General features: G+C 47.3%; 1 protein-coding gene across 1 annotated transcript in view; it reads right to left on the reverse strand.

Annotated features, from left to right (window-relative positions):
- Positions 1–2,732: 2,732 nt before the first annotated feature.
- The window catches only part of EEIG2 (EEIG family member 2), a 51,502-nt gene continuing 29,250 nt past the window's right edge, over positions 2,733–24,984 (reverse strand). The window contains exons 4-11 of the mRNA XM_066246412.1: positions 21,424–21,540; positions 19,082–19,128; positions 15,182–15,285; positions 11,488–11,583; positions 11,168–11,357; positions 10,944–11,071; positions 9,012–9,081; positions 2,733–7,227 (exon numbers count right to left, since the gene is read on the reverse strand). Of these exons, the coding sequence (XP_066102509.1) occupies positions 7,185–7,227; positions 9,012–9,081; positions 10,944–11,071; positions 11,168–11,357; positions 11,488–11,583; positions 15,182–15,285; positions 19,082–19,128; positions 21,424–21,540 (795 nt within the window). The 3' untranslated portion in view covers positions 2,733–7,184. The remainder of the gene's footprint in view (positions 7,228–9,011; positions 9,082–10,943; positions 11,072–11,167; positions 11,358–11,487; positions 11,584–15,181; positions 15,286–19,081; positions 19,129–21,423; positions 21,541–24,984) is intronic.

Genomic DNA, 24,984 nt, shown 5'->3' on the forward strand with positions numbered 1-24,984 from the left:
TATTATGCTGACTGCCCAGGCCTTTTCCAGTAGGAATCCTCATGGACCTGGATTTACAGAATCTTTCACTAATCCCATGCTGAAAGGGAAACAGTTCTACCCCATTTAAGCGAAATATGCAAGGTTTCAGAATCTTTTCGCAAGTTATTTCAAATTACTTGAAATTAGTCCTGAAAAAATTTTTCCCTTTGGTTGTGATAACGTGGACCATGGGTGAGGGCAGACACGGGATCACGTGGGAGAGGCGTGTGTGAACCGAACCACTGAAGTCCAGTACCAGAAGGTGGCACACTCTTCCCACTGAAAGTAAATGCATTCTTTTGCTTTGAGGGCTCCCTGAAATAAGTAGGATGTAAAAAAAAAAGGAAGAAAAAAATCTTAGTTACGCCAATTTTCTATAGACGTTTGAAGCTTTTGCAACACAGGAATGTAGCTGCTGAAATGATTTCAAGATCTAGTGGTGAAGTCAGTTTCTTCGGAGAAATGGTTCAGGAGACATCTCGACCCACCTGAATTATAGCTGCACAGCAATGGGGTCTAAACTAACTCATACAGGGAGGTCTGACATTCCTCATGACCCGAGTCCATCCAGAATAGAGATCACCAGCTCAGACAGTGGCTCAACGTAAGGCTCTTCTGTGTTGCATCTTGTGTAATGCGGGACGGATTAACCTCACCATAGATTTCCTATCACGCCAATGGACAGAAAGATTTCATTTCCTTATATGTGCTGCTTGCAGGTATATGATATACTCAAAAGAAGAGGCAACTTAAGGTGAAAGAGTGGGGAGGATGGAGGGAGGGAGGAAGAGAAAAACACGAGGCTAGGTTGAGTTATAACAAGAGAGCTGTGCCTGGGGACTCCACCCCTGGAAGAAAGATTGTGGGGACCAGACCTGAGGGGCCTGCGATGTTCTACTCTCTGATCTGGCACCAAGTTGTCCTGCGTGATGTTGTGTCGTCCTGTGTGCTGGAGAGGAAATTTGAAGGTTTCCCTTAAAGTGTCCAAACCACACCCCACTGTACTTCTGCCAGTAAGCAGGGAGCTCTCTCTCCTTAAGTTGCTTAACCTTTCACAATCTGCACTGTCCAGGGAAGCCATGACAATCTGCAGAGAAAGATCTGGGTTCAGACTCATACTGAACCATAGTCCTTTAGTCAGTTTAAACTGCTATTATAGCCTGACCAGGCAGTGGTGCAGTGAATAGAGCGTTGGACTGGGACGTGGAGGACCCAGGTTCAAAACACTGAGGTTGCCAGCTTAAGCGCTGGCTCATCCGGTTGGAGCATGGAGTCACTGGATTGAGCCCAAGGTCACTGGCTTGAGCAAGGGGTCACTCACTCTGCTGTAGCCCTCACCCCCTAGTCAAGGCACATATGAGAAAGCAATCAGTGAACAACTAAGGAGCTGCAACAAAGAATTGATGCTTCTCATCTCTCTCCCTGCCTGTCACTATCTGTCTGTCTCTCTCAGTTTCTGTCAAAAAAAAATTGCTATTATAATTGAGTAGCAGCAGAATGTGTTGGCATTGTTTCTCTTTTGGGAGGACATTTGAGTCAACTGGAAGAACACTTAACAGGGTGTGGTGACAATGAGTATCATTTACCTGATAATCATAACCTCTAACAGTGGCACATTTATTGATCATCGTCTATGTCTAACACTAGAATTAAAGAGGTGTATATAGATCTACACAAAGGGAAATTTTGGCTTTGATAAAACACTGAGTTCCCACCAACTGGCCTATTCTTTTTTTTTTTTTTTTTTAACTGGCCTATTCTTAACATCTTACAACCCAAAAAAGTTTGTGCTATTATCTCTGTCCTTAATTAAAGACAGGTTCAAAGGGGAGTCTGAATACAGACTCAGGCCCCTTATTCCAAGCAGGCGTCCCCCAACTATGGCCCGTGGGCCGCAATGCGGCCCCCTGAGGCCATTTATCCAGCCCCCACTGCACTTCTGGAAGGGGCACCTCTTTCATTGGTGGTCAGTGAAAGGACTACTGTATTTGGCTGCCCTCCAATGGTCTGAGGGACAGTGAACTGGCCCCCTGTGTAAAAAGTTTGGAGACCCCTGGACCAGGGGCCCTGCAGGAGCAGCCTCCGGAGGCAGTGTCTTTCACCGGAAGCCCTCGGGGAAAGTTATCCTGGTCTTCTCACTTTTCACTTGTTTCCTCCTTCCTCCCTATCTTTTTTCCTTTCTCTCTCTTTCTTTCCCTTTCTTTCTCTCTCTCTTTTTCTTCTTTCTTCATTTTATAAATTTTTAAGTAATAAGAGTTTACTTTATTTTAGCGAGAGAGATGGAAACAGAGAGAGGGACAGATAGGGACAGACAGCCAGGAAGGGAGAGAGATGAGAAGCATCAATTCTTTACTGCAGCACCATAGTTGTTCATTGAGTGCTTTTTCATATGTGTCTTGACCAGGGGGCGGCAGCTGGGCAAAGCCAGTGAACTTGGGGTCATTTCTATGATCCCACACTCAAGCCAAGAACCCCACGCTCGTGCCTGGTGACCCCACTGAAGCCAGAGGAGCCTGTGCTCAAGTCAGCAACCTCGAGGTTTCGAACCTGGGCCCTTGCACCCCAGGCTGACACTCTGTCCACCGCAGCACTGCCTGGTCAGGCTCATTTCTGTTTTCTGACCTTGGCGAGTAACAGAATCTTAGCCGTCCCTTCCTCACACTTTAAAAAAAAAGAATCTTAGCTGAAAGAACATTCTAAACTTTAAGATATGATTTTTAAAATTTATTGATTTAAAAGGGGGAGAGAGGCAGAAAGAGAGAGAAAGAAACATCAATTCGTTATTCCACTTACTATGCATTCATTGGTTGATTCTTGTATGTGCCCTGACCAGGGACTGAACCCACAATCTTGGTGTAGCAGGGTGACACTAACCAATTGAGACACCCGGCCAGAACTAAGACATGATTTTTATTGAACATGTTTAAGATTCACCTTTACATTACTACAAATATCCATACTTTACAATAGAAAATTGGTTTTTGTAAAAAACAAAACAAGGAAACATTTCCTGAATTTATAGTTGTGCAGGTAGAACAAAGAAACATATAAATATGAAGGTCATTCTCCAAGTATTAGAACAGAATACTAATGGAATCACTTCAATAAAAAAATTTTCATAAACATTTACATGACAACTGTAGCAACTTCTACAGGAACAAATAAATGCATAAAACAAAGGTAATCCCCCAAATAAGATGTATTTCCAAAAAAAAAACAAAACCAGACTGAATGTACCCTAAATGCCTTCCTCTGTGTGGTATTTGGTCAATGAATATTAAGAGAGTTTTTAATAGATATGTATATGATAAATATAACATTGGTAAATGCAGAGTAGGTAGCCTGCATAAATTTAAAAATCTGCCAGCTTTGTCAGATGGAGTAGTTAGAAACCACCTATACAACCACTTAAAATACACTGTGTATATATATATTATCTTATGAAAAGTCACTTATATAAGGGAATAATGTGGTGTTACTCCAGAGCAGTCTTAAAACAGGGTTAACACAGGCATATTTCATCCTTTATATTTTTTAGACTTCATATTCTTTAACATCTCAGCTATAAAAATTACGCATAGTACCTAAGCCAACACAGATAAATAGCGGTGTAACACCATTTCAACTACAGTACCTGATTATACTCACCTGACGTACCATCTCAGCGAGCGGACTGAGTACACTTTCTGAGCTGCCCCAGTTAAAGACCTGCCAACATCAAGTACACCCGTTCTGAGCCCCGTCTCCTCGTCCCCTCGGGCACTGCTTGATGGTCCCGAAGCCCAACACCACACACGCACAGCACTGCAGTAGAGTATTGAGCTACACTGTCTGCTTGAGCTTGCAAAGTGGTCACTAGCGGGGAAATCTTAATGTCTAAAATCAATTTTGGATGTTTTAATTTATTAAAACTCATTGTTACCTGAGTATGTCTTGGCTGGAGGCTAGTAAATACTTTTAAGATTCTTGATCAAGACTTGGCCAGATTCTGTGTACTAACCCACGTTAGTTGTATACAGAGCCTTCATCACCACCACCGAGAGTAGTCAACCATCGAAGTGTAAACCGGTGGCCTTCTCCGACCTCTGCTACCCTTCACGTCCTCTCGCGTCTCAGTCACCAGCGCAAGTCACAGGAAGTGGGCCCCCGAGCTGCTGCTACTGTAATTCCCCCAAATGAGGTGGTTACAACTCTTGTCACTTAAATATTAATACCATTCATCTCTTTCTCTAGCACAGGGTTAGAAAATGTTATATAGCTGCAAATTCTCCAAGACTGGATGATTGGAAATTTGAGTTGAATATTTTGAAATCGACGTATAAAGATCTATTTTTTAAAATTTGATTTTCTAAACTCAAAAAGGAAACCAAAAGTGGACTTGGTATTGAATAAGCAGATTCTTTTTCAGTAGCTGTATGGTTAAGCTATTAACAGAACATGCTCAAGAAAAGAAAAACTTGGAAGCAAGGCAGACACCTAGGCAACCTGTAACAAGTTTTGTGGGCTTTTTTTTGTATTTTTCTGAAGTAAGAAGCGGGGAGGCAGAGAGACAGACTCCTGCATGCGCCCAACTGGGATCCGCCCGGCATGCCCACCAGGGCATGCTCTGCCCATCTGGGGTGTTGCTCTCTTGCAGCCAGAGCCATTCTAGTGCCTGAGGCAGAGGCCATGGAGCCATTCTCAGCGCCTGGTCCAACTTTGCTCCAATGGAGCCTCAGCTGCGGGAGGGGAAGAGAGAGAGAGGAAGGAGGGGGGCAGGGGTGGAGAAGCAAATGGGCGCTTCTCCTGTGTGCCCTGGCCGGGAATCGAATCCAGCATTTCCACACGCTGGGCCAATGCTCTACCACTGAGCCAACCGACCAGGGCCTGTAACAAGTATTTTTAAGAACTGTAGTGAAATGGGATTGCAAAGTATGCTGATGGAACACAAAAACAGTAAAATGACTCCAGACATCACTGACCAGAGAGGACACTGCCATCTCTTTTCTTCCTAATGTTTCAATTTATTAAAATGTTTATTATATAAATCACGATGTTATCTGGCAGCTGCTAAATTTATGAAGGCATCACTTCTTGGTCTTTGCTTAAGATCAAGTGTGAATATATATAAAGGCAAAATGTTTATGCTTTTCAAAATCCACATTTTGTTTATTAAAAATAATTCTGTATTGTATTTAAATACCGAGAGCCAGTCTCGTATGAAGGTCTCAGCCACGGGCAGCCAGGGATGAGGGAGGGTCAGTGCCGGAGTCCCGCCCCTCCGACGTGCTGACATGCCGGAAGGACGGCCTTACTGGGCCCCGCCCACAATCTGGTATTCATCATTGCAAAGCTGCAAAATCATTTTGCAGAAGAGCCCATAAAAAATACAGCCTAGGAATAATATTTTGAAAATAGAAAAATATGTTTTTAAAACAAGTCATAATAAATATCTTTCTCAATAATATCTTCATATCTCTACTGAAAACTTTGATTTTTTTTCTGTAATATACAACGAATGGGTTTATCACTTAAGACAACATTTTCGTTGGTTAGACTTAAATCTTCAGGTTGATTTTTTTCCCCTTCAAAACAAATCTTAAAAAATTAAATTTAATGACTCAGAAAACCCTCTCTCTTGACATTCAAAATATTCTAAACTGGGATGTCATCTCTTTAAAATCTTAGAATCTATTTGTAAAAGTAGTTTTGGATTCGTTTGTAATACCCATTCCTTGAAATATTAAAAAAAAAAAAAGCCCTTAACATGAACTATTCACATTTTCTCCAACCTCTCAATTTGAATATTAAAGTAACATTTCCTTTAAAAATAACATATTTAAAAAAAACACATTTCCCTCCCTTATTTTGCCAACATGAAAATACCTAGACCAAAGCAATTCTAACATATATAAGTTACTTGGACAGGGTTTTGAAAGTAAAGTCTGGGAATCTCTGGTTTTATAGAATCTACATTTTTTCCTGACTAATTCCAAGAAAATGAAGCTCTTTCCACACAGAAACTGTCACATAAATCCAGAAAAGCTCTTTGGGTTCATCTGCTGTGCTCTGAGCCTGGATCCGGTTTCCATATTCTTACTTTAAAAGCTCTGTCTGACCTATGTTACGGCCTAGTCTTGCCTCAAAACACCCGCTACAGTAAGAAGAAAGCAGGGTGTCTGATCACGGCGGGCGGTGGGCGGGGACACGATAGAGGACCACATGTCCATGTCAAACCGTTGGCCTCTGTCTTATCCACTGCCTCCTTGGAATCATTTTCAATTTCAGATAAGTGTGAACTTACAGAGAAAAGGCTGCTCTGTTTCTCATCCTATCCCAGGGTTTCTCCAGTTGTTCTAACTGTGACTCCTGAAACCGGCAGCATTATTCAGTTAGTGAGAACGGCTCTTAGGTTGGGGCGCCTTATGGTAGCTTAACATACCAAACGTCCGACCTCTCTGGACTCTCTACCTCGGTGCTCGTGCAGTCCTGCGGCTCATCTAACATTAACAAGTAGTAATACACGCTGCACGATCATGGCATTCTACCCATTCTTGTAGCTCAGACTTAAATACACTTGTTATTTGACTTAAGACTGATACCTTTAGATTAAGCATTTTACACGATTCAATCCTAGTATATATAACTGTCTCAAAGCATGAACACCCACACTTTGGTATCAATTACTGTATCAAAAGGGTTAATAAACTGAGTATAATACTCTAAGTAGCATAATATGGAAGATTTCCTTAACAGGAATCATAGCTATCTTGACAGAAAGTGAAAGAACTGGCGCCCCACCCCGCTGAGCTGTCGACCACAGGGTTCACACCCCCACACTAGAGCTAGACCCCGATGCCGCCCCCCACAGCTGTTCCGAAAGAGAAAGCAGTCCTCTCATGAGCACGTGCGGTGACCGCGGAAGCCGTGGGCTTCTCCGCACACAGGACACACCGCCTCGAGACTGCCATTCCCACGTTCCCGACGGCCCCTCTATGCGGGCGAAAGGAGTGTGGTGGCACTTCCGGAGAAGAAAATCAGGGTTCGCTTTCCTCTGGATAGATGAACGTGCTTCCTTTTTAAACGGGCTCGTTTTCTCAGAAGTGCTTGAATCGAGTGTCTCGACAGCCCAACGGCCCACACCTGGAAGCCACAGGGAAGCTTCCGTTCACCAGCAGGGGCCTCTAGCGTTTGATCACAACCTGTTCATAAGCTCCAGACACCGCCCTGAACAGTAAGGGGAAAAAAACAAACTTCAAAATTTTGAGTGGCAGTGTTTGAACCTGTCCCAGTTGACATTTGCTCTGAAGAGAGCGTGCATTAGGCATTTTCTACTAGATTTGATTTCCACTGACTGGGTTTACACAAGATATCACCGATAGAAAACACTTGAAATATTAAATGTTTATACTTATTAATACACTGGGTTAGTCCAGTTTCTGATGCTCTCATACTTAACTCTAATGGTTCCAAATTCTTACCCAATCAAACACACTGTGGCAAACGTACTTCCATAGAGATCCTAAAGTCGGTCTCATCCAAGAACACACCCTGACTGCAACTTCAGGCCTTGCACAGTTAATAGGTAACAGCTTTTAGTTGCTTTAGTAGTGTGGTGTCTTAGTGCATTTCCCGAGGAAGGGCAACGGCTCTTTGAATCAATATGTGAATTTCTTTGTCCGTCGTCTGTACTGTAAATTCTATCTACGTAATGTAGATTTAAAGGGGAAATGATTTAAAGGGGAATTTCTTCACTAGCTTGCTTTGACAGACTGCTGGTTGCACCCCTCAAATCTTCTCTCCCCTTCTGCACAGTTTTACCTAGGTCCAGGCTGCTTGGCTAGAGCTATTTCCTAACTGTCTTTGTAGACAGGTGTGGCCACGTGACTAAGTTTCCCCCAGAAAATGTGAATGGCGAAGTGTCGACTTCTGCTTCAGTGGCTTCAGGGAAAACTGCCCACCTTGGCTGCTAGCAGTCCAGTTTGGATAACACAGGTAAGGAGAACGGTGACGGGTAAAATGGAGGGCACCTGGGCCCATGAATCACTTCCCTGCAAGTTGGCCCAATGAATTGTTCCTGAACTGAATGAGTGGCTGAGTCAGTGAAAGTTATGAAAGGTCTAAACTGTGTTACACCCACGGTTACCCTCTTTTCAATGAACTACTTCCTGTAGCATCTTTCTACATTCCTCTTTCATGTAGCGATCGCCTCTGGTCATAGTCAGTGGCTGATGCGGGTGCTCGCCTATCAAACAGCCACATGAAAATCCCTCTGTATCCTCAGGGCCCTGCACTGCGCTGAACACACAGGAGGTACTCAATGAAATTAGCACTGGAAGAGGAAATGAATTCTTGGAGAGCACAAGAAAGGTTAATGGCGTGGGTTGCTCGGTGGCTGCATAACAGCTTGTGACAGATAAGACCACAGACCGAAAATGTAATTATACTTCGTTCTGTCTAAAGTATCAGACAAAGCAAACAAACCACCCCGCCCTCCCCCCAGAAGAAAAGAATAAGAAAGACTAAGCGCTACACAAAGAGCCGCAGCCCTTCCTGTGGAACCACCAGCAGTTGTTTCCTAGCCTCAGTCTAACACACTTGGTGACCTTCATCCTCCTTTTTTTTTGGTGACAGAGACAGAGAAAGAGACAGATAGGGACAGAGAAACAGGAAGAGAGAGATGAGAAGCATCAATTCTTTGTTGCAGCACCTTACTTGTTCATTGATTGCTTTCTCATATGTGCCTTGACCAGGGGGCTACAGCAGACCGAGTGACCCCTTGCTCAAGCCAGTGACCTTGGGTCCAAGCTGGTGAGCCTTGCTCAAACCAGATGAGACCGTGCTCAAGCTGGCGACCTCGGGGTTTTGAACCTGGGTCCTCCGTGTGCCAGTCTGACGCTCTATCCACTGCGCCACCGCCTGGTCAGGCTGTAGCCTTCATCATCTACTCATGAACAGTGAAAAGAAAAAGCCTATCCTTCCTTTAACAAGACAGTACTTGGACTACGTACCTGTTTGGGAGATGATGGCTGCCGAAGGCGGTGCTTCCCCCGGGGCCCACGAACAACCGCAGTCCTTCTTCTGCACAGTTAAAATATTTGTTGTGAATACAATCAGTACCGTCAGACAATGTCCATGTTGTAACACATTCACATTTTACACTTCCGTTCTATTAAGGAAGTTAAAAACTTAGAAATGCTATATTCATGTTTTACAACAGACAATTCAAGGGCTATCCTAATAGTTATTCCTCATCAACTTTCCTAAATCTATTTTTCTTAAAACCGAGTCAAGAAGGCAGCTCTCCTCACACATTTCCAGGACAGGTTTAATCACTTCTCTTTACACCCAGTTGTATAATAAACCCAAGCCCATTGTTAACTGCTCTGTAGTCACACCAGCGTGAATAATTCTACCTTTCAAGCTGGTGTTTTGTCAGTGTTCCCTTTCAGGGAAAATGCAAAGGGGAGGGAGAGGGGAGGGAGAGGGGAGTGGAGGGGGGTAAGTGCTGATGGCGGGAGGCCTGACTTGGGGTGCTGAACACAATACAGTAAGTACACTGATAATGGTTACAGAATTGTACACCTGAAACCCATATTCTGTATACTGCTCACAAAAATTAGAGGATATTTCAAAATGAATATGAAGCGATAAAAAAAAAGAAGCATTTGATTTTGATTAAACAAGAACATCAGAAAAGCAAATGACAAGTCAAAGAAAGATGCTTGATTATGCAGAGGAGATGCAAAACCAACTTTTATTTCATTGGTGAAAATGCACCATACAATAGGCTGAAAGTACTGAAATCTGCATGTTCCCTGATCCCCTAATTTTTGTGAGCAGTAGTTCTATTAAGCAATAAAACCTCAATAAATTCAATTTTTAAAAAAATTTTAAAAAAAGAGCCTGACCAGGCACTGGCGCAGTGGATAGAGCGTTGGACTGGGATGCAGAAGACCCAGGTTCGAGACCCCGAGGTTGCCAGCTTGAGCGCAGGCTCATCTGGCTTGAGCAAACCAAAAAAAAAAAAAAAAAGCTCACCAGCTTGAACCCAAGGTCGCTGGCTCAAGCAAGGGGTTACTCGGTCTGCTGAAGGCCCGCAGTTAAGGCACATATGAGAAAGCAATCAATGAACAACTAAGGTGTCGCAATGAAAAACTGATGATTGATGCTTCTCATCTCTCTCCATTCCTGTCTGTCTGTCCCTATCTATCCCTCTCTCTGACTGTCTCTGTAAGAAAAAAAAATTTAAAAAAAGAAAAAAATGCGAAGGAGGAAACGAAGGATTCTGTTATTCACTATCATTTCAAGTTTACAACCCAATCTTCCAAATTACAATGGTGACTTGAAGTACTTACGTCCAGTTATGATGCAGATATAAATATCTATCATAAGGTAAAAAAACAGGCCCTAGCCAGTTGGCTTAGTGGACAGAGCAGTGGCCTGGACTGCAGATGTCCTAGGTTCAATTCCCAGTCAGGGCACACATGAGAAGGACCATCTGCTTCTCCTCCCTTCCTGCTCTCCCTTCTCTCTGTCTTTCCCTCCCACAGCCAGTGGCTCAATTGGTTTGAGTGTGGCCCTGGGCATTGAGGATAGCTCAGATGGTCCGAGCATGTCAGCCTCAGGTGCTAAAAATGGCTTGGTTGATTTGAGCACTGGCCCCAGACAGGGGTTGCTGGGTGGATCCCGGTCCTGGCTGGCACATGCGGGAGTCTATCTCCCCTCCTCTCACTTAAAAGAAAAAAATTTTATATGTGTGTGTGTGTGTGTGTGTGTGTATCTCCTTAGAAACATATGAGCTACAAAGTTACCTTCAGGTTTTCATGGCTATAAAATTTCTCAAATATGCCACAAACAGTATGGCAAAACAGCCCCTTACTGCCACCCCTCACAGGCTTGGGTCCCAGGCGTGTACACACGCTGCGTGGTTAGCTACACACCCTCTGCACTGGAGTCCAGGCTGAAGTCCTGACTCTGTAATATTTTCTCCACGATATCGTCCGCGTCCACTCGGGTGTCATCTACTCGCTTCAGCTGGGATTCTACAGAATCTTGTTTCACTGCGCACCTTGGAAAATAGTTTTTAAAAGAATGTCCTTTTTATTGTGTTATGAAAACAAAGTCCCCCCAGCCCCACCCGCGTAAGCGAAGACCAGAAGGCCACCTGCTGGGTGTTTCGGCCGCAGAGTCTTCTCTCTCAGCTGTATCAAGATCCGGCTCGGCTCCCTTCCGCTCGATCTCGTCACAGGGCTCTAGAATACTCTCGACGCCCGTCGACGTGCTTCCCACCGAGGTGTTCCTCCGGTGGCAGAACTCAGAGAAGCTGGCTGACCGGGAGTGGCACGTGCTGTACCCTGTGGGGGGAGTCACTGTGGTTGTGACACCGGCACCAGACACTGCCGTCGCGCCCCTCCTCCCGCACCCCAGCCCTCGGGTCCCTTAGCTCCAGTGTCCGAGGAGCTCAGCGCCACTTGCAGCCTCTACCTGATACTTTCGACTGCTGGCTGGCATAGCTCGACGTTCTGGAATGTCCACAGGCACCAAGTTCATCGGGAACAGAGGCGCTCTTTGCTGAAAGATCTGCAATTTGTCAGAACATCATGTTACTATCCCTGCCAACCAGTCAGAGGTCAATTGCATTCTCATCGGCGGATTGTTTTTTAAGCCAAGCCGTCAAGGTCGTGATCAAGAAAAGCATGCCGCAAAGTGAAGAGATTCCTTCAAATCAGGACAATGTAAACAACTGGACTGCCCGAGAATTAAACAAAACTTAAGTACCTCGTTTACTAAAGAACCCTGGTAGTTTTCCCTAAGGGTTAACGTAACTCTACCTTAAATAAAACTTTCATTCTTATGGCTTTAGTATTTCTAATAATAGAGGAGTCAAGTATAGTCTTATAAATTCTCACAAAATTGCCAGGTTTTTGAGGAAATCTTGCTCTCAAAAGTCTGTCACAGGAGTGAACTGAAGAGCACTTGTCACGTTAACATCAGTGTTGCTGGCGCTTAGGTATTACGTATTTGGACAAATGACTGTATTTAAGTCAACATAACACGGCTGTAGCATTTGGCAAAGTTCTGAAGAGACACATTACGGTACTCAGTTTCAGAGTAAATGTGCAGAAAGAGGTCAGTGTCAAAGCCGTTTCTGGAAGTCCCCTGGTACAGTGCACACTCCAGATGCCAACTACGTATTCCCGGTACCAGCCTTCTCCCATGGAGTGCACAACTGGGACTGTTTTCATTGGGGTGAAATATATAATATTTGGCAACAACAGTTTTTCACTTCGAGACAAGAGGAAACCGGCTGAGTAACAGCAATCATGGCAGCAAATGATACTGAATGGGGCTGGACCAACAAACGCTGTCACACACGTGAGCCCCTGCAGCGAGATGGCCCTCATTCCTGGACAGGCTGTAAGACGCAACCCGAACCAGCCCCACCCCCACCATCCTGCTTTATGGCGGTCCTAACGCTGCAGATCAGACACAACAAAACCTGAACTCACAGACTTGGCTCATACCTAAATTATACAGGACTTTTTTTTAGTGAGAGTGAGAGAGAGGGAGAGAGGGAGGTGAGAAGCATCAACTTGTTGCAGCTCCTCAGTTGTTCATTGATTGCTTTCTTATCTGTACCTTGACTGCGGGGGGCTCTAGCTGAGCCAGCGACCCCTTGCTCAAGCCAGTGACCTTTGGGCTCAAGTCAGCAACCATGTGGTATCCTGTCTATGATCTCACACTCAAGTTGGATGAGCCCGCGCTCAAGCTGGCAACCTTGGGGTCTCGAACCCGGGTCCTCAGCATCCCAGCATCCACTGCGCCGCCGCCTGGCCAGACTACAGGACTAACTCTTTACTCCCAGGGTTGGCTCTGATCCTAAGAGCGCCGAGGGACAAGAGCATTGACCACCACCTGCTCGGGGGAGAATCCTCACAGAGGTTACCTCCAGGCCTCTGTCAATCTCCAGGAATTCGTCAGCTAGATTAGGTGGGAAAAGCTCAGGGAACAGCGTGGCCTGTCCGGTACTGGTGGCACCGGGGGTACAGGTAGTGATGACTGAAGGGAAAAGAGATGAATAGGAGTCTGCTAATGAAGGCCTTTGTGGAAGTTTGAAAAAGAGAATAACTCAATGCCTCAGGCAAGGGTGTGACCCGACCAGATCCATGTTCTGGGAAGATTTCTCCTACAACAGGATAAATGGCAAAGGGGTGAAGGTTTTCTTAATGACCCAGCAGGGAGCAGCGGATGCTCAGCAGGCTCGAATGACAGACCCCTGAGCAGAAGTGAGTGTCTGGGTGACCAGGACAGAACACCGGACAGGGTGACCGGGAAGAAGGCTGGTGTTGCACATGTAGAGGGGAGACACCCGAGGACACCCACCCACCGTTCACGGAGCACCCACCGTGTCCCTGGCATTACGCCCGAGACACAAAGCCCAGTAAGACCTGATCGTGAAGGACTTAGTGTCTGGCTGAGGAGAAAGACAAACGGATGGGTTTCGGTGTAACGTGACAGGAAGGAGACCTCGCCAAAAAGCTCCTGGAGTATGCAGCTGGAGTGCAGGAGGGAGGTGTGAGGCCACCTACACTCGTAAATGGAAACTGCTGGCCTCTCACTGACGTGACCACATGGACATTTACATGACAGTTAAATCTGAGGGCAGAGAGGATACTGTCCAGGGAAAGGTGACAAAGGGGACAGAGCCCCGTGGACCATCAACACTTGGAAGAAGAGGAGAGAAGACGAAGGAGAGACTGAGACGCTGGCGAAGGAAAGGCCAGACACGGGGAGCCCTGGGCAGAGAAAGCTCCGAGGAAGAACAGACGGCCACATCAGACGAAAGCAGAAAGAGGGCCTGGGGGAAGGGACAGTTCTGTCACTGGAGGTGTCACCAGGAGAGGGCCGAGGGGAGAAGCCAGACGGCACGTGTGTTCTGGAATAAATGGGTGGCATAGTCTTTCTGGAAGCCTGGCTTTAGTGGGGCGGTGTGTGTGTGGGGGGGAGTACAGCCCACGGAAGACACTGGACAGACGGGATGCAGGGCTGGAGAAGGAGTGTGTGTGTTTTCAATATGGGAAGGAATTCAGAATATTCAAATATGGACAAGGAGGAGCTAATGGAAAGGTTAAAAGGACACAGAAGCTTCACGAACCAGAGCCGCTGTATCTGCGGGGGCAGAACAGCGGTGGTGTTACAGTAATATAATGTCATAGTAACTAAATATATAGAAAAATATGGACGATTTATAGAAATAAGTTAGGATATAATGTTAAATCCATTGAGGCAAGTGAATAAGGCTATGCCGTCTGGTAGGAACTACTCTAGAGTGTGCAGATATGAGAGGCAGACTCTGCCTTTCCCTCAGGGCCCCGTTAGTGTGTGTGTGGAGTTATATACAGACAAAAAGTGGCTCGGTGTGATAACTCTGTAGGTAACACAAACAACAAGTTTACTTAGGAAGACCTTAAAAGTGGCTTGTGTGACATTTCTGTAGATTAACATAGAAAGGGCTCCCTGCTAGGAACTCCCAAAAAGGTGGTTTGAGGTGATGATACTCCTGTAGGTTGACACCTGTTAGAAGGCATAGGCTGGAAAAGGTACTAAAGCTGAGGGTCCCCTGCTGCAGTAGTGGCCAAGGGTCCAATGTTGAATGTGGACTGTGTCCACGCTGCTCTGACCAAGGACAGGCGAGAGGAGCATGCCAATGGGGCCCCATTAAGCTGCACCCAGGCACGCTGTAAGCATCTATGAGTAATAAACTGCCTGTGTGATTCTTGCAACTAGTGTGTCTGTCATGTCTTTCTTCTGGTGGCAGTTGGTCTCAGCACTGATCAGTAGCATCCTCATAGCTGCCTCAAGAGTAGTCTCGAAGAGGCTGCCAGCCCTGCTGGTAAGCAGGAGTGTCCCACTGCATGGGGAAGTCGAATCAGGGATGCTTGATCGACGTAGAGCTCAGGCTCTACTGGGACGGGTGGAGTCCTTGCAGCGTTGGGCTTTTAATCTGTTGGAGCCTAACACTCAGACAAAACGCAGCACTGGCTTACCCCAAAGCTGTGTAACTGAAACTCTGACCCTCTGACTCACTGCAAGCCACACATCCCACAGTCATTAACTCTGGGAGGGAGGATGGGAGTCTCACAGATTAAGAAAACCGGTAAACTGCACAGCCCCATACCTGCTATTCCAAGGTGGATTTTGAGAGTCTCTCCCCCTTTTCTGTCTTCTTCCAGAGATTCGGACTCACCGGCAATCGGTATAGACATCGAAGTAGAGGGAGGCCTGTAAGCAAGATTTCTCAGGATCAGAACCCGGCTACGGGTCAGAGCTGGTTGAGCAGTCAGTACGCAGCCTTAGCAAGGTGCCCACGATGCTCCCTCTCTGAGGGGGATAGGAACAAAACTCAACAAATGAGCGTCCTCAATACCCGAACAAGATTCACGGGGCGGGGGGTTTACACAACAAAACTGTGGGACCAGAAAGGGAGTCTGGGAAAGAGAAGGGCTCTGTCAGTGCATCCCAGCACGATCAGTCTGTCAACGCCAATCACAGAAGAGCCAGGAGGCACCTGCGAGGTAGGGGAGGGGCTCCAGGCCCCTCGGACCCGAGACCGGAGGGGCAGATCCCACACCTCCTGCCTCAGTGCCTACGCTCTCTTATGGGAGAGAACGGAAAGGGTGGGGAGAGACACACAGAGAGAGAAACTTTAACCTGTTCCTGTATGTGCCCTGACCGGGGATCGAACCTGCAACTTCTGCGTATTGAGATGACGCTCTAACCGACTGAGCTATCTGGCCAGGGCTCCACTACCTTCTTAAATAGTATCCATGGTTTTCTCATCTACCTTCTTCCCCAAAAAGAGTTCACCTGCCCCACTGCGAGTCTATAAAGAGCCTCAGTTGTTTAGACGTGCTTTCTGGCCTGGAGGCTCTGGAAGTGGGCAATGGGCATATTCTCTTGGCTAATTCAAGGCTCTTCTCTCCACGTGGAGGCTGTGAAGAGCAGGGGCAAGTCTGAGTCCTAACAGGATTTTTTAATAAAACATTCCTAACCTTTTGAGGTTGATTTTCCAGAGGAAAGCCCCATTTACCTAGAGACTGCCCGTTGCTGACCTGAGATAAAGCAGGAAGGAGGTCGGAGGGACCATGAAGCTGATTCAGGTCTCTGATGACAGACTCAGTTGCCGTTAACCCTCTTATTTATAGATTAGTTACAGCCCAGGATCCCCGATCTCCAGACTCCCGTATCCCGCTGAGAAACCTTCAAGCAGTTGTCCACATTTCCCCGGCTAAACTCATCTTACGTTTTCTTTACTGAAGTCACGGGGGTGACACAGGTGAACAAAACCGTACAGGTTTCAGGAGCCCGATTCTACAACCCGCCTCTGCACACCGTGCTGTGTGCTCCTCCCCCCCAGCACCAGTGATTCCCGGTATACCCTCCTCTAGCTCCCCCCAACTCAGCTTTTTACCCCAAATCTGTTTTCCTCTTGTATTCCTTATCTCCGTAATATCATTACAATCCACGAAGTCCCCGAAACTAGAACCCCAGATCTTGCTCTGTCTCCTTCCTGCTCATGTGTCTCCATCTCCAACAGTTTCCAAATTCCACGGATTCTCTCAATATTTTTCCTATTTATCGCTTCCTCTCCGCCTCCGCTACTGTCTTCGGTTTGGCCTTTATCCTTTCCCAGGACGACGATAAGAGCCTCCTAGCTAGTCTGCCTGCCTCTCTTCCAGGCTGCCTTCACTGTGGTCTTTCTGAAACGCTCATACCAGTAGCTTGCTTTCTGATTTAAAACACTTCAACATCTCCTTCGGGATAAAGCTACAGGGGGCTCTTAGCAGTCTGGCCTAAACCCATCTCTTCAATTACCAAAAGCTGTGTGTGTGTGTGTGTGTGTGTGAGAGAGAGAGAGAGAGAGACAGAGACAGAGACAGAGAGAGACAGCGAGAGGGACAGATAGGGATAGACAGACAGGAAGGGAGAGAGATGAGAAGCATCAATTCTTGTAGCGGCATTTTAGTTGTTCATTGACTGCTTTCTCATATGTGCCTTGACCGGGGGTTACAGCAGACTGCTCAAGCCAGCGACCTTGGGCTCAAGCTGGTGAGCTTTGCTCAAACCAGATGAATCCGCGCTCAAGCCGGCGACCTCGAGGTTTCGAACCTGAGTCCATCGCATCCCAGTCAGACTCTTTATTATAATATAAATATAAATAATTATTCACTGTGCCACTGCCTGGACAGGCCAAAAGCTCTATTTTTAATATAATAAGTGCTCACTTAACATTGTTGACAGGTTCTGAGACTATGCAAAACAAGACCAATTTTCCAATAGGCCAATTAATATAAACAAGAGTTAAGCTCCTGTGGTATCTCATCAGTGTTGTAACAAAACAGTGTCATTCGAGGCCCTGCTGTAATGTAAAACAGCTTGGTGGAAAAAAAAGATCCCACAGAAAATCCTGTATTGCATTTTCTGTAAGAAAAACAAATTAATATAAAAGAAACACACTTACAAAGAATGGAGTCTCCAGTTAGCCATTAATCATTGATGGTGACTCAGGCCTGCCTGTCCCAACTCTTATCTTTTTCACGCCAGTGCCTTCAGTTTCCGTTTACAGAGGGCCTGGCTACAATGCCTCCAGCCCCCCACCTCTCCGACAGGGCCCCGGCCCTCTGAGCCCCTGGCCCTCAGGCCCTCCCTCTCTCAGACCTGTCTCCCAGCCCCACTCCGACGCCCGGGCCCTCCGAGCCCCCGGCCAGAGGCCTCTTCCCTTCCTCCCTCCCTGTCAGCCTCCCTCTGGCTCCCTATCTTCTGCCTGGCCTGACTTCTCAGCCACAACACTTTTTGCAATACCTTCCAGCTGGCACCGCTTGGCCTGCAGTCTCAAACAGCTTGGGGACCCCAACCCTAGATCATTTTGGCCATCTGCACTAACTACTCTCGTACTGGGGCTACTAAGCATTGTGGAGAGGACTCAGCAACACAGGGGCTGATATCAAGGCAGATGCGGATCTAAAGTCTTAGCTGGGCCTTGGCGACGCGGAGACAGCTCGGCGGGGACGAGTAAACGGTCACTGAGTGCCTGTCTCTCACCGGCTTTAATTCTATTCCCCCTTCTGTTCTGAAGATGTTTTTATGGCCCTTATTAGAAATTGTGGAATATAGCTCAATCACAGAACAAAAGAGATGGGATTATTTTGTTTTAGTTTCATGGTAACGTTCAGAGCACGTGAAAAATGACCGCCTACAATGACAATCCTGTCTGCGTGGTGTTCTGCATATATTCCCCGCCCTGTAACGCCATAAACTTGTGTGAGCTGCTTTCTCTTCTGAATGTCTCTGCCTCCCCTCCGCGGCTTAGCAAGCTCCCAGTCACCCTTTAACACTCGGCTCAGTGTCACCCCTCGGCGGAGACCTTCCCGGCTTCAGGAAGTCTTTGTTACCCCTACCTCAAACGCCCTCTCCCCTAACACCTGCCCGGCCAGCTTCCCAGCTCCTGCAGGTCTCTGCTCGATAGCTTTTCCAGGGAGGCCTCCCCAGCTACTCCATATAAAATAGTAAGCCCACCACAATCCTCCTACCCTGCTTTATTTTTCTCCCAAGCACTCACTTCCACCTTTACATCACAGATTGACCTGTTGGCTTATTGTCTGTTCCAGAACATAAGCTCCGAGATGTCGGGGACCTGGTCTGTTTTTCCTGCTCTTTCTGTCATGTCTAGAACAGGGCCTAGCACACGGTGAGGCACATACTTGGTGTTTGCTGAAGGCATGAGTAAGTCCACGGAGCTCACATTAAAAATTTTAATTTGTATAATTTCACCCAAATCCTGAAGGAGACATAAGACCTATAGCTTAAATATAATTATAATTCAGAGTGTGGCGAGCTTGCTAGGTAAAAGGTAACTGTCTCTTCCACGTGGTCAGGTCAGGTCAGTCACCCAGGGGAGGGGCCATCCCTACACTGGTACGAGCCTGTGAACACCATGGAATCTGAATGTAAAAACTGAAAGAAAGAAACCGCTATCCTACTTTCAGATAAGTAACTCATTCACGGAGCACTGACTTACGTTTTAAAACACGGGTCGCCAGACATCAGCTGCATACTGATTAAAACCTAAACACGAAGAAAAAGGAAGAGTGTGATTATGCAGGGTCCCCGAGGAGAAGCCGTGTCTGCTGGTCCACGCCCAGTGTCCCCTACTTGGACAGGACGGAATGATTACACCCAATGTTAAACTGCTGCTCGATACCGACACAGATTAAAAATCATTTTTAAAGCTCAAAATTTGATAATTGCAAAGATCAGAGTGGAAAGGATGGAAACAAAAAGTAAGCCCTAAAACAAACAAACAAACAAAACAAGCGCAAGTGCTTCAGCAGTAAGAGCCCCGTGTGTGTGCTGTGCTGGTCGGGTCCAAGTTCATCTCAAGGGTCTGGAATGCTTCCCTCCACCTGGCCTCGCCGTCGTTCCCAAGGGTGCCTGCTGGTGGCTGGTGGTGGCTGGTGGCGGGTGAGTGGAATGCTTCCCTCCACCTGGCCACGCTGTCCTTCCCAGGGGTGCCTGCTGGTGGCTGGTGGCGGGTGAGTGGAATGCTTCCCTCCACCTGGCCACGCTGTCCTTCCCAAGGGTGCTTGCTGGTGGCGGGTGAGTGGAATGCTTCCCGCCCTTGGCCCAGAATTTAAAGCTTTGCTGACATGCTGCTGTTCACTAGCTGCTGACTACCTTTGAAGAATCAGCCATAGGCCTGACTGGTGGTGGTGCAGTGGATAGAACATTGACCTGGGATGCTGAGGTCCCAGGTTCGAAACCCCGAGCTTGCAAGCCTGAGCACAGGCTCATCCGGCCTGAGCACGGGGTCACTGTCTGGCTTGGGCCACCCAGTCAAGGCATGTATGAGAAGCAATCAATGGATGACTAAAGTGACTCAATGACGAACTGATGCTTCTCATCTCTCTCCCTTCCTCTCTGTCTCTCTCATTAAAAAAAAATCAGTCATAGGATCTTATTACGTTCTTCTGGGTCTAAATGATAACAAACAACAATCATGATTGGAGAACTTATTATATGTCAGGCATAACCTAAGTGGGGGTTTTTTTGTTGTTTTTTTTTAGTGAGAAGCAAGGAGGCAGAGTGACAGACTCCCACATGCAGCCAGACCTGAGGCAGGGCCATGAAGCCATCCTCAGCACCCAGGGCCACCTTGCTCCAATCGAGCCATGGTTGTGGGAGGGGAAGAGAAAGAGAGAGCAAGAGAGCGAGAGCGAGAGAAGAAAGAGGAAGAAGGGTGGAGAAGCAGACAGTCACTTCTCCTGTGTGCCCTGACGGGGAATCAAACCTGGGAAGTCCATGCACTGGGCCAATGCTTGACCACTGAGCCAAGCAGGGCCGAAAGTGTTTTATACATATTATTTCATTTAATCTTCAAAATTTCTATGAGAGATTGATACTTTGATACTTTCATTTTAATCCCAAGAGATTAAGTAATATTTTCTTTTTCTTTTTCCAAGTGAGAGGAGAGGAGACAGAGAGACAGACTCCCACATGTACTCCTACCAGGAACCATCTGGCAACCCCTGCCTGGGGCCAATGCTCGAATCAACTGAGCTATCCTCAGTGCCTGAGGCCAATGCTCAGACCAACCAAGCTATCCTCAGTGGTCAGGACTGACACTTGAATTGCTCAAACCAACTAAGCCACTGCCTATAAGAGGGGAGGAGAGAGAGATGGAGGAGAGACAGAAGGGAGAGAGGGAGGGAAAGAGAAGCAGATGGTCACCTCTCATGTGTGCCCTGACTGGGGATTGAACCTGGGATTGGCCTGCACTTTATCCCCCGAGCCAACCGGCCAGGACATTATCCAGTGAGTTTTACTATGTGCGATGCCCTTTATAAACATTTTCTCAACGGGTCTCATTTGCTCTTCCCACCAACTCTCTGAAGTGCACCTCCTGTGCGTGGCCACCCAGCTGTGTGGTTTCTGACAGCCTTTGGGGCTGATGCCCAAAATGAGCTCCACCTGTCACTCCACCAGCTACAAGAGGACCCGGTGACTTCTACGTGGCCACCACAGCTGCTCTGGAAATCACCTTTTGGGAGCTGTCATGATAAGGTACTCATTCATTACACGCCTTCCTCCCAGTGGGCCCCGGGGCTGCAGTGGTCGTGGGCACTGTTCCCAGAATGGTCACAGCACCAGAGAGAAACTCCTTAGGTTCAGGAAGGTGAAATTTTGTTGCTTTTCACTGCTTCTGTGACTTGGGTAGACTTTCCCCTATGGGTGAGTATTTCAGCAGTGTGGTCCACTTATGATCCAGCATGGACTCCCACCTTGGCTTTGACAGTTCACGTCTGTGCTGATTTAGAGGCACAGACCCCGTCTGTGGACATGTATTTCGGGAGACGTGCTTACTTTGAGAATGGAGTTGTCCTGCCTCGTGTTTTTGGTGTCATAGCCTTCCAGTAAACAGCGCCGAGTGGTGTTTCCTGACCCAGCAAACTCTGCCAGGTTCAGGTCTGCAAAGCCCAGCTATGGAAAGAAAAAGAAACAATATTAATAGAATATCTACTAGGCTTCTCTCATATTCTCCTTAAAATAAAGACTCAACCCACGCTTTGGACAAGCCACCTCAAACTTCAGTCATTTGCAGTTTTTGCCATCTTAACAATAACTGTTTTTTTTTTGTTTTTTTTTTTTGTATTTTTCTGAAGTTAGAAGCGGGGAGGCAGTCAGACTCCCACATGTGCCCAACTGGGATCCACCCGGCATGCCCACCAGGGGGCGATGCTCTGCCCATCTGGGTTGTAGCTCTGTTGCAGGCCAGAGCCATTCTAGCGCCTGAGGCAGAGGCCATGGAGCCATCCTCAGTGCCGGGGCCAACTTTGCCCAATGGAGCCCTGGCTATGGGAAGGGAAGAGAGAGATAGAGAAAAAGGAGAGGGGGAGGGGTGGAGAAGCAGATGGGCGCTTCTCCTGTGTGCCCTGGCTGGGAATTGAACCCAGGACGTCTACACACCAGGCCAACACTCTACCACTAAGACAACCAGCCAGGGCCTCAATAACTGTTCTATTGTTTGCTTACGTGCCTTTACACTGGCTTACTTTTGGTAAAAATAAAAAGTGTATTACCTATTGTACTCTTATCTTACACAATGTAATCTTTGAAATCACAGATTTGATGTGCTAGATTTTTTCTATATACACATTATAGTATATAATAGTTGAAGTAAAAATAATGTATATCAAGCAACTAACATCACTGCAAGTAGCAGGGGTACAGTCCTCGCACCGAGGGAAACGCTAGCAGACCAAATCCAGATCATTTGCACAGACACACAGAATACTGCCCGGACAGCCCCTCCCTACTTGGCTCCAGCTGTACTCCCAGTTAAAGAGTGGTGGCTGCAGGCCGCTGAGGGTCATTAAATTCCCACCCTCTGTGCACGAACCAGGATGATTCGGATGTATGCCTCACACTTTCTTTGGTGCAAGGCGCCTCTCCTCCAGCACCTTCTATAACCTTGCCTTGCCGATCACCCCTGAGCCGAATCTTTCTTTATAATCCCTACTTCCTCCCTCCCCCAGAGCTGAGCCCTGCACCAACCCTGTGCTGTGCTGCTGTCGTGAAGTTCAGCTCAGACCTGCTGCTCCCTCTCATTCCTGCCCAGGCCTGGCCACCCTTTCTGCAGCTACCAAAGACTGCCCTCCTGACGCCTGTTTGTCGTTTCCAAGTGGTACAGGTCAACCCCATTATATCTTTTTTTTTAAATTAAGTCTATTCTATGTGACGAAGTACTTAGAGAGTCTTTTGTTAACAACAAAAAAGCTTTGAGCCTGCAATTATTAAGTGCATCTCCCCGAATACAGAACAAAGAGAATTGACCGATTCAGATACCGCTACAATTTTAAGTTGCCTGCTTTAAGGTTTTAAAGACACACTGGGCAATAGGAATGACAGTCAAGGTGAAGATTTTAATTGCAGACTGGAACATTATTTTAGTAGCTTTTATCTGGTACAAAAAAGAATGAAGAATAAGAACTTGAGAGTCCGGCTGAAAGGCCAGAAGCCCCAAATGCAGTATGTCAGGATACATCAGGCCACACGGTTACTCTGGTCTCACCGCCTCTTTTTGGGGCGATGGCCGGGGCAGAGCCCCATCCGAGTGAGCACGTGAAGACCCACGTGGCTGTGTGATCTCACATCACCCGTTTCATACATTACCCTTTCTCTCCAGACCTCCGCCCCCCTTCGCATCCGCGCCCTGCTGATGCCTTGCGCTCACATCTCACCCAGGAGATAAAAGCATTCAAAGAGCACTTCACTTTCACCAGCTCTTATCACCGGCCACATCCACTCAGCCGCCTGCCTCTGTGCTGGCCTATCTGCCCCCGCACTTACTGTAAGTGAACCACCGAGCTTGGCCCGAGGCCAATCGCTCCCCCTCGGCCCACTCCAGTCAGGGCGCGGGGACCTCTCTCCGCTCCGCTCCCTAGAATGTGCCTTCCCTGCTGGCGCATGGCCACCAGCACACGGCTGTGCTGGCTCCTCTCCCTCCTCAGGAACGCAAGTGGACAAAGCCTCACTCGACGTCTCTAGCCTCCGGAACTATTTTTCTGCTCCCCCTTTATTGCAAAACTCCTTGTAAACAACGGTTCCTGACGACAGTCTCTGGCTTTGTCCTTGGCCACCTCATCCCTGTCACCTCCTCGCTCCAGCCCAGTGCAAGGTCCTTTTCCTCGAAAATGCCAAGGTTACCTCAAGGCCTTTAACTGGTCCTACTGCCTAACGAGTCCCCTCCTAGACCTTGTTGCTCTCTTCCTCACCCCATTCAGGTCTGTGTTCCAATGTCATCTCTCTGCAGCGGCGGGGGGGGGGGCTGGCCACTCACACCACATTCTCCTCCTCTCCCTCTCACCCTAGGGTGCCCCCCAGTCTGTGCTTCCCTCCTAGCACTTACACACCAGGAAATACACATTTCCCATTTGTGGTTTACTGTCTGCGCCCTCCCCAACCCTCTATCAGGGTGTAAGCTCCACAGGGCAGACAACTTTGTTAGTAAGATATTTTAATTAGAGAGAAGAGAAAGAGAGAGAGAGAGAGAGAGAGAAAGGGGGGAGTGTGGGGGTGGCAGGGAGCAGGAAACATCAACGCATAGTGTTGCTTGTTGTGTGTGCCTTGACTGGGCAAACCCAAGGTCTCGAACCGGCGACCTCAGTACTCCAGGTTGACGTTTTATCCCCTGCACCACCACAGGCCGGGCCGGCACAGATCTCTGCTTTGTTTCCTGCTCTGTCTCTAGTACTCAGAGAGTGCCAGGAACAATGTCCGGCAGAGGCACGCAGCTCACACATACTTACTGAATAATGAACTGTCCACTGGCTCACCATCTACTGTTGGAATGCTGGCATTACAGTGTAATTAAGCATAATAAAAGTTAAAAAAAAAGAATCTGGCTTGCCTCCATTACGAAAGCATATTAAGCCTGACTGGTAGTGGAGCAGTGGATAGAGCATCGACCTGGGATGCTGAGGTCTCAGGTTCGAAACCCTGAGGTGACCAGCATGTGCACGGCTCATCCAGCTTAAGCCCACGCTCACCAGTTTGAGCATGGGGTCTTTGGCTTGAGCATAAGAGCATCCACATGATCACAAGGTCACTGGCTTGAGCCCAAGGTTGCTGGCTTGGAGCAAGGGGTCACTGGCTTGGCTTGAGCCCCCCAGTCAAGGCTCGTGTGAGGAGCAATAAATGAACAACTAAGCTGACACAACTACGAGTTGATGCTTCTCATCTCTCACCTCCCTCTCTCTCCCTTCCCATCTCTCTCTTTCTCTAAAAAAAAAAAAAAAAAAAAATATACAGGACAGAATGAATGAACAGCAAACCAGAGATGATCTCTAGTTGGGAAACTGAAACTTAAGAACATCCCATAATCAGCATTTACGAAGAATATGCCTCTAATTTATTGTGCAAGCC

Source organism: Saccopteryx bilineata, chromosome 11, assembly GCF_036850765.1.
Source record: "Saccopteryx bilineata isolate mSacBil1 chromosome 11, mSacBil1_pri_phased_curated, whole genome shotgun sequence".
In the NCBI taxonomy this organism is placed as follows: domain Eukaryota; kingdom Metazoa; phylum Chordata; class Mammalia; order Chiroptera; family Emballonuridae; genus Saccopteryx; species Saccopteryx bilineata.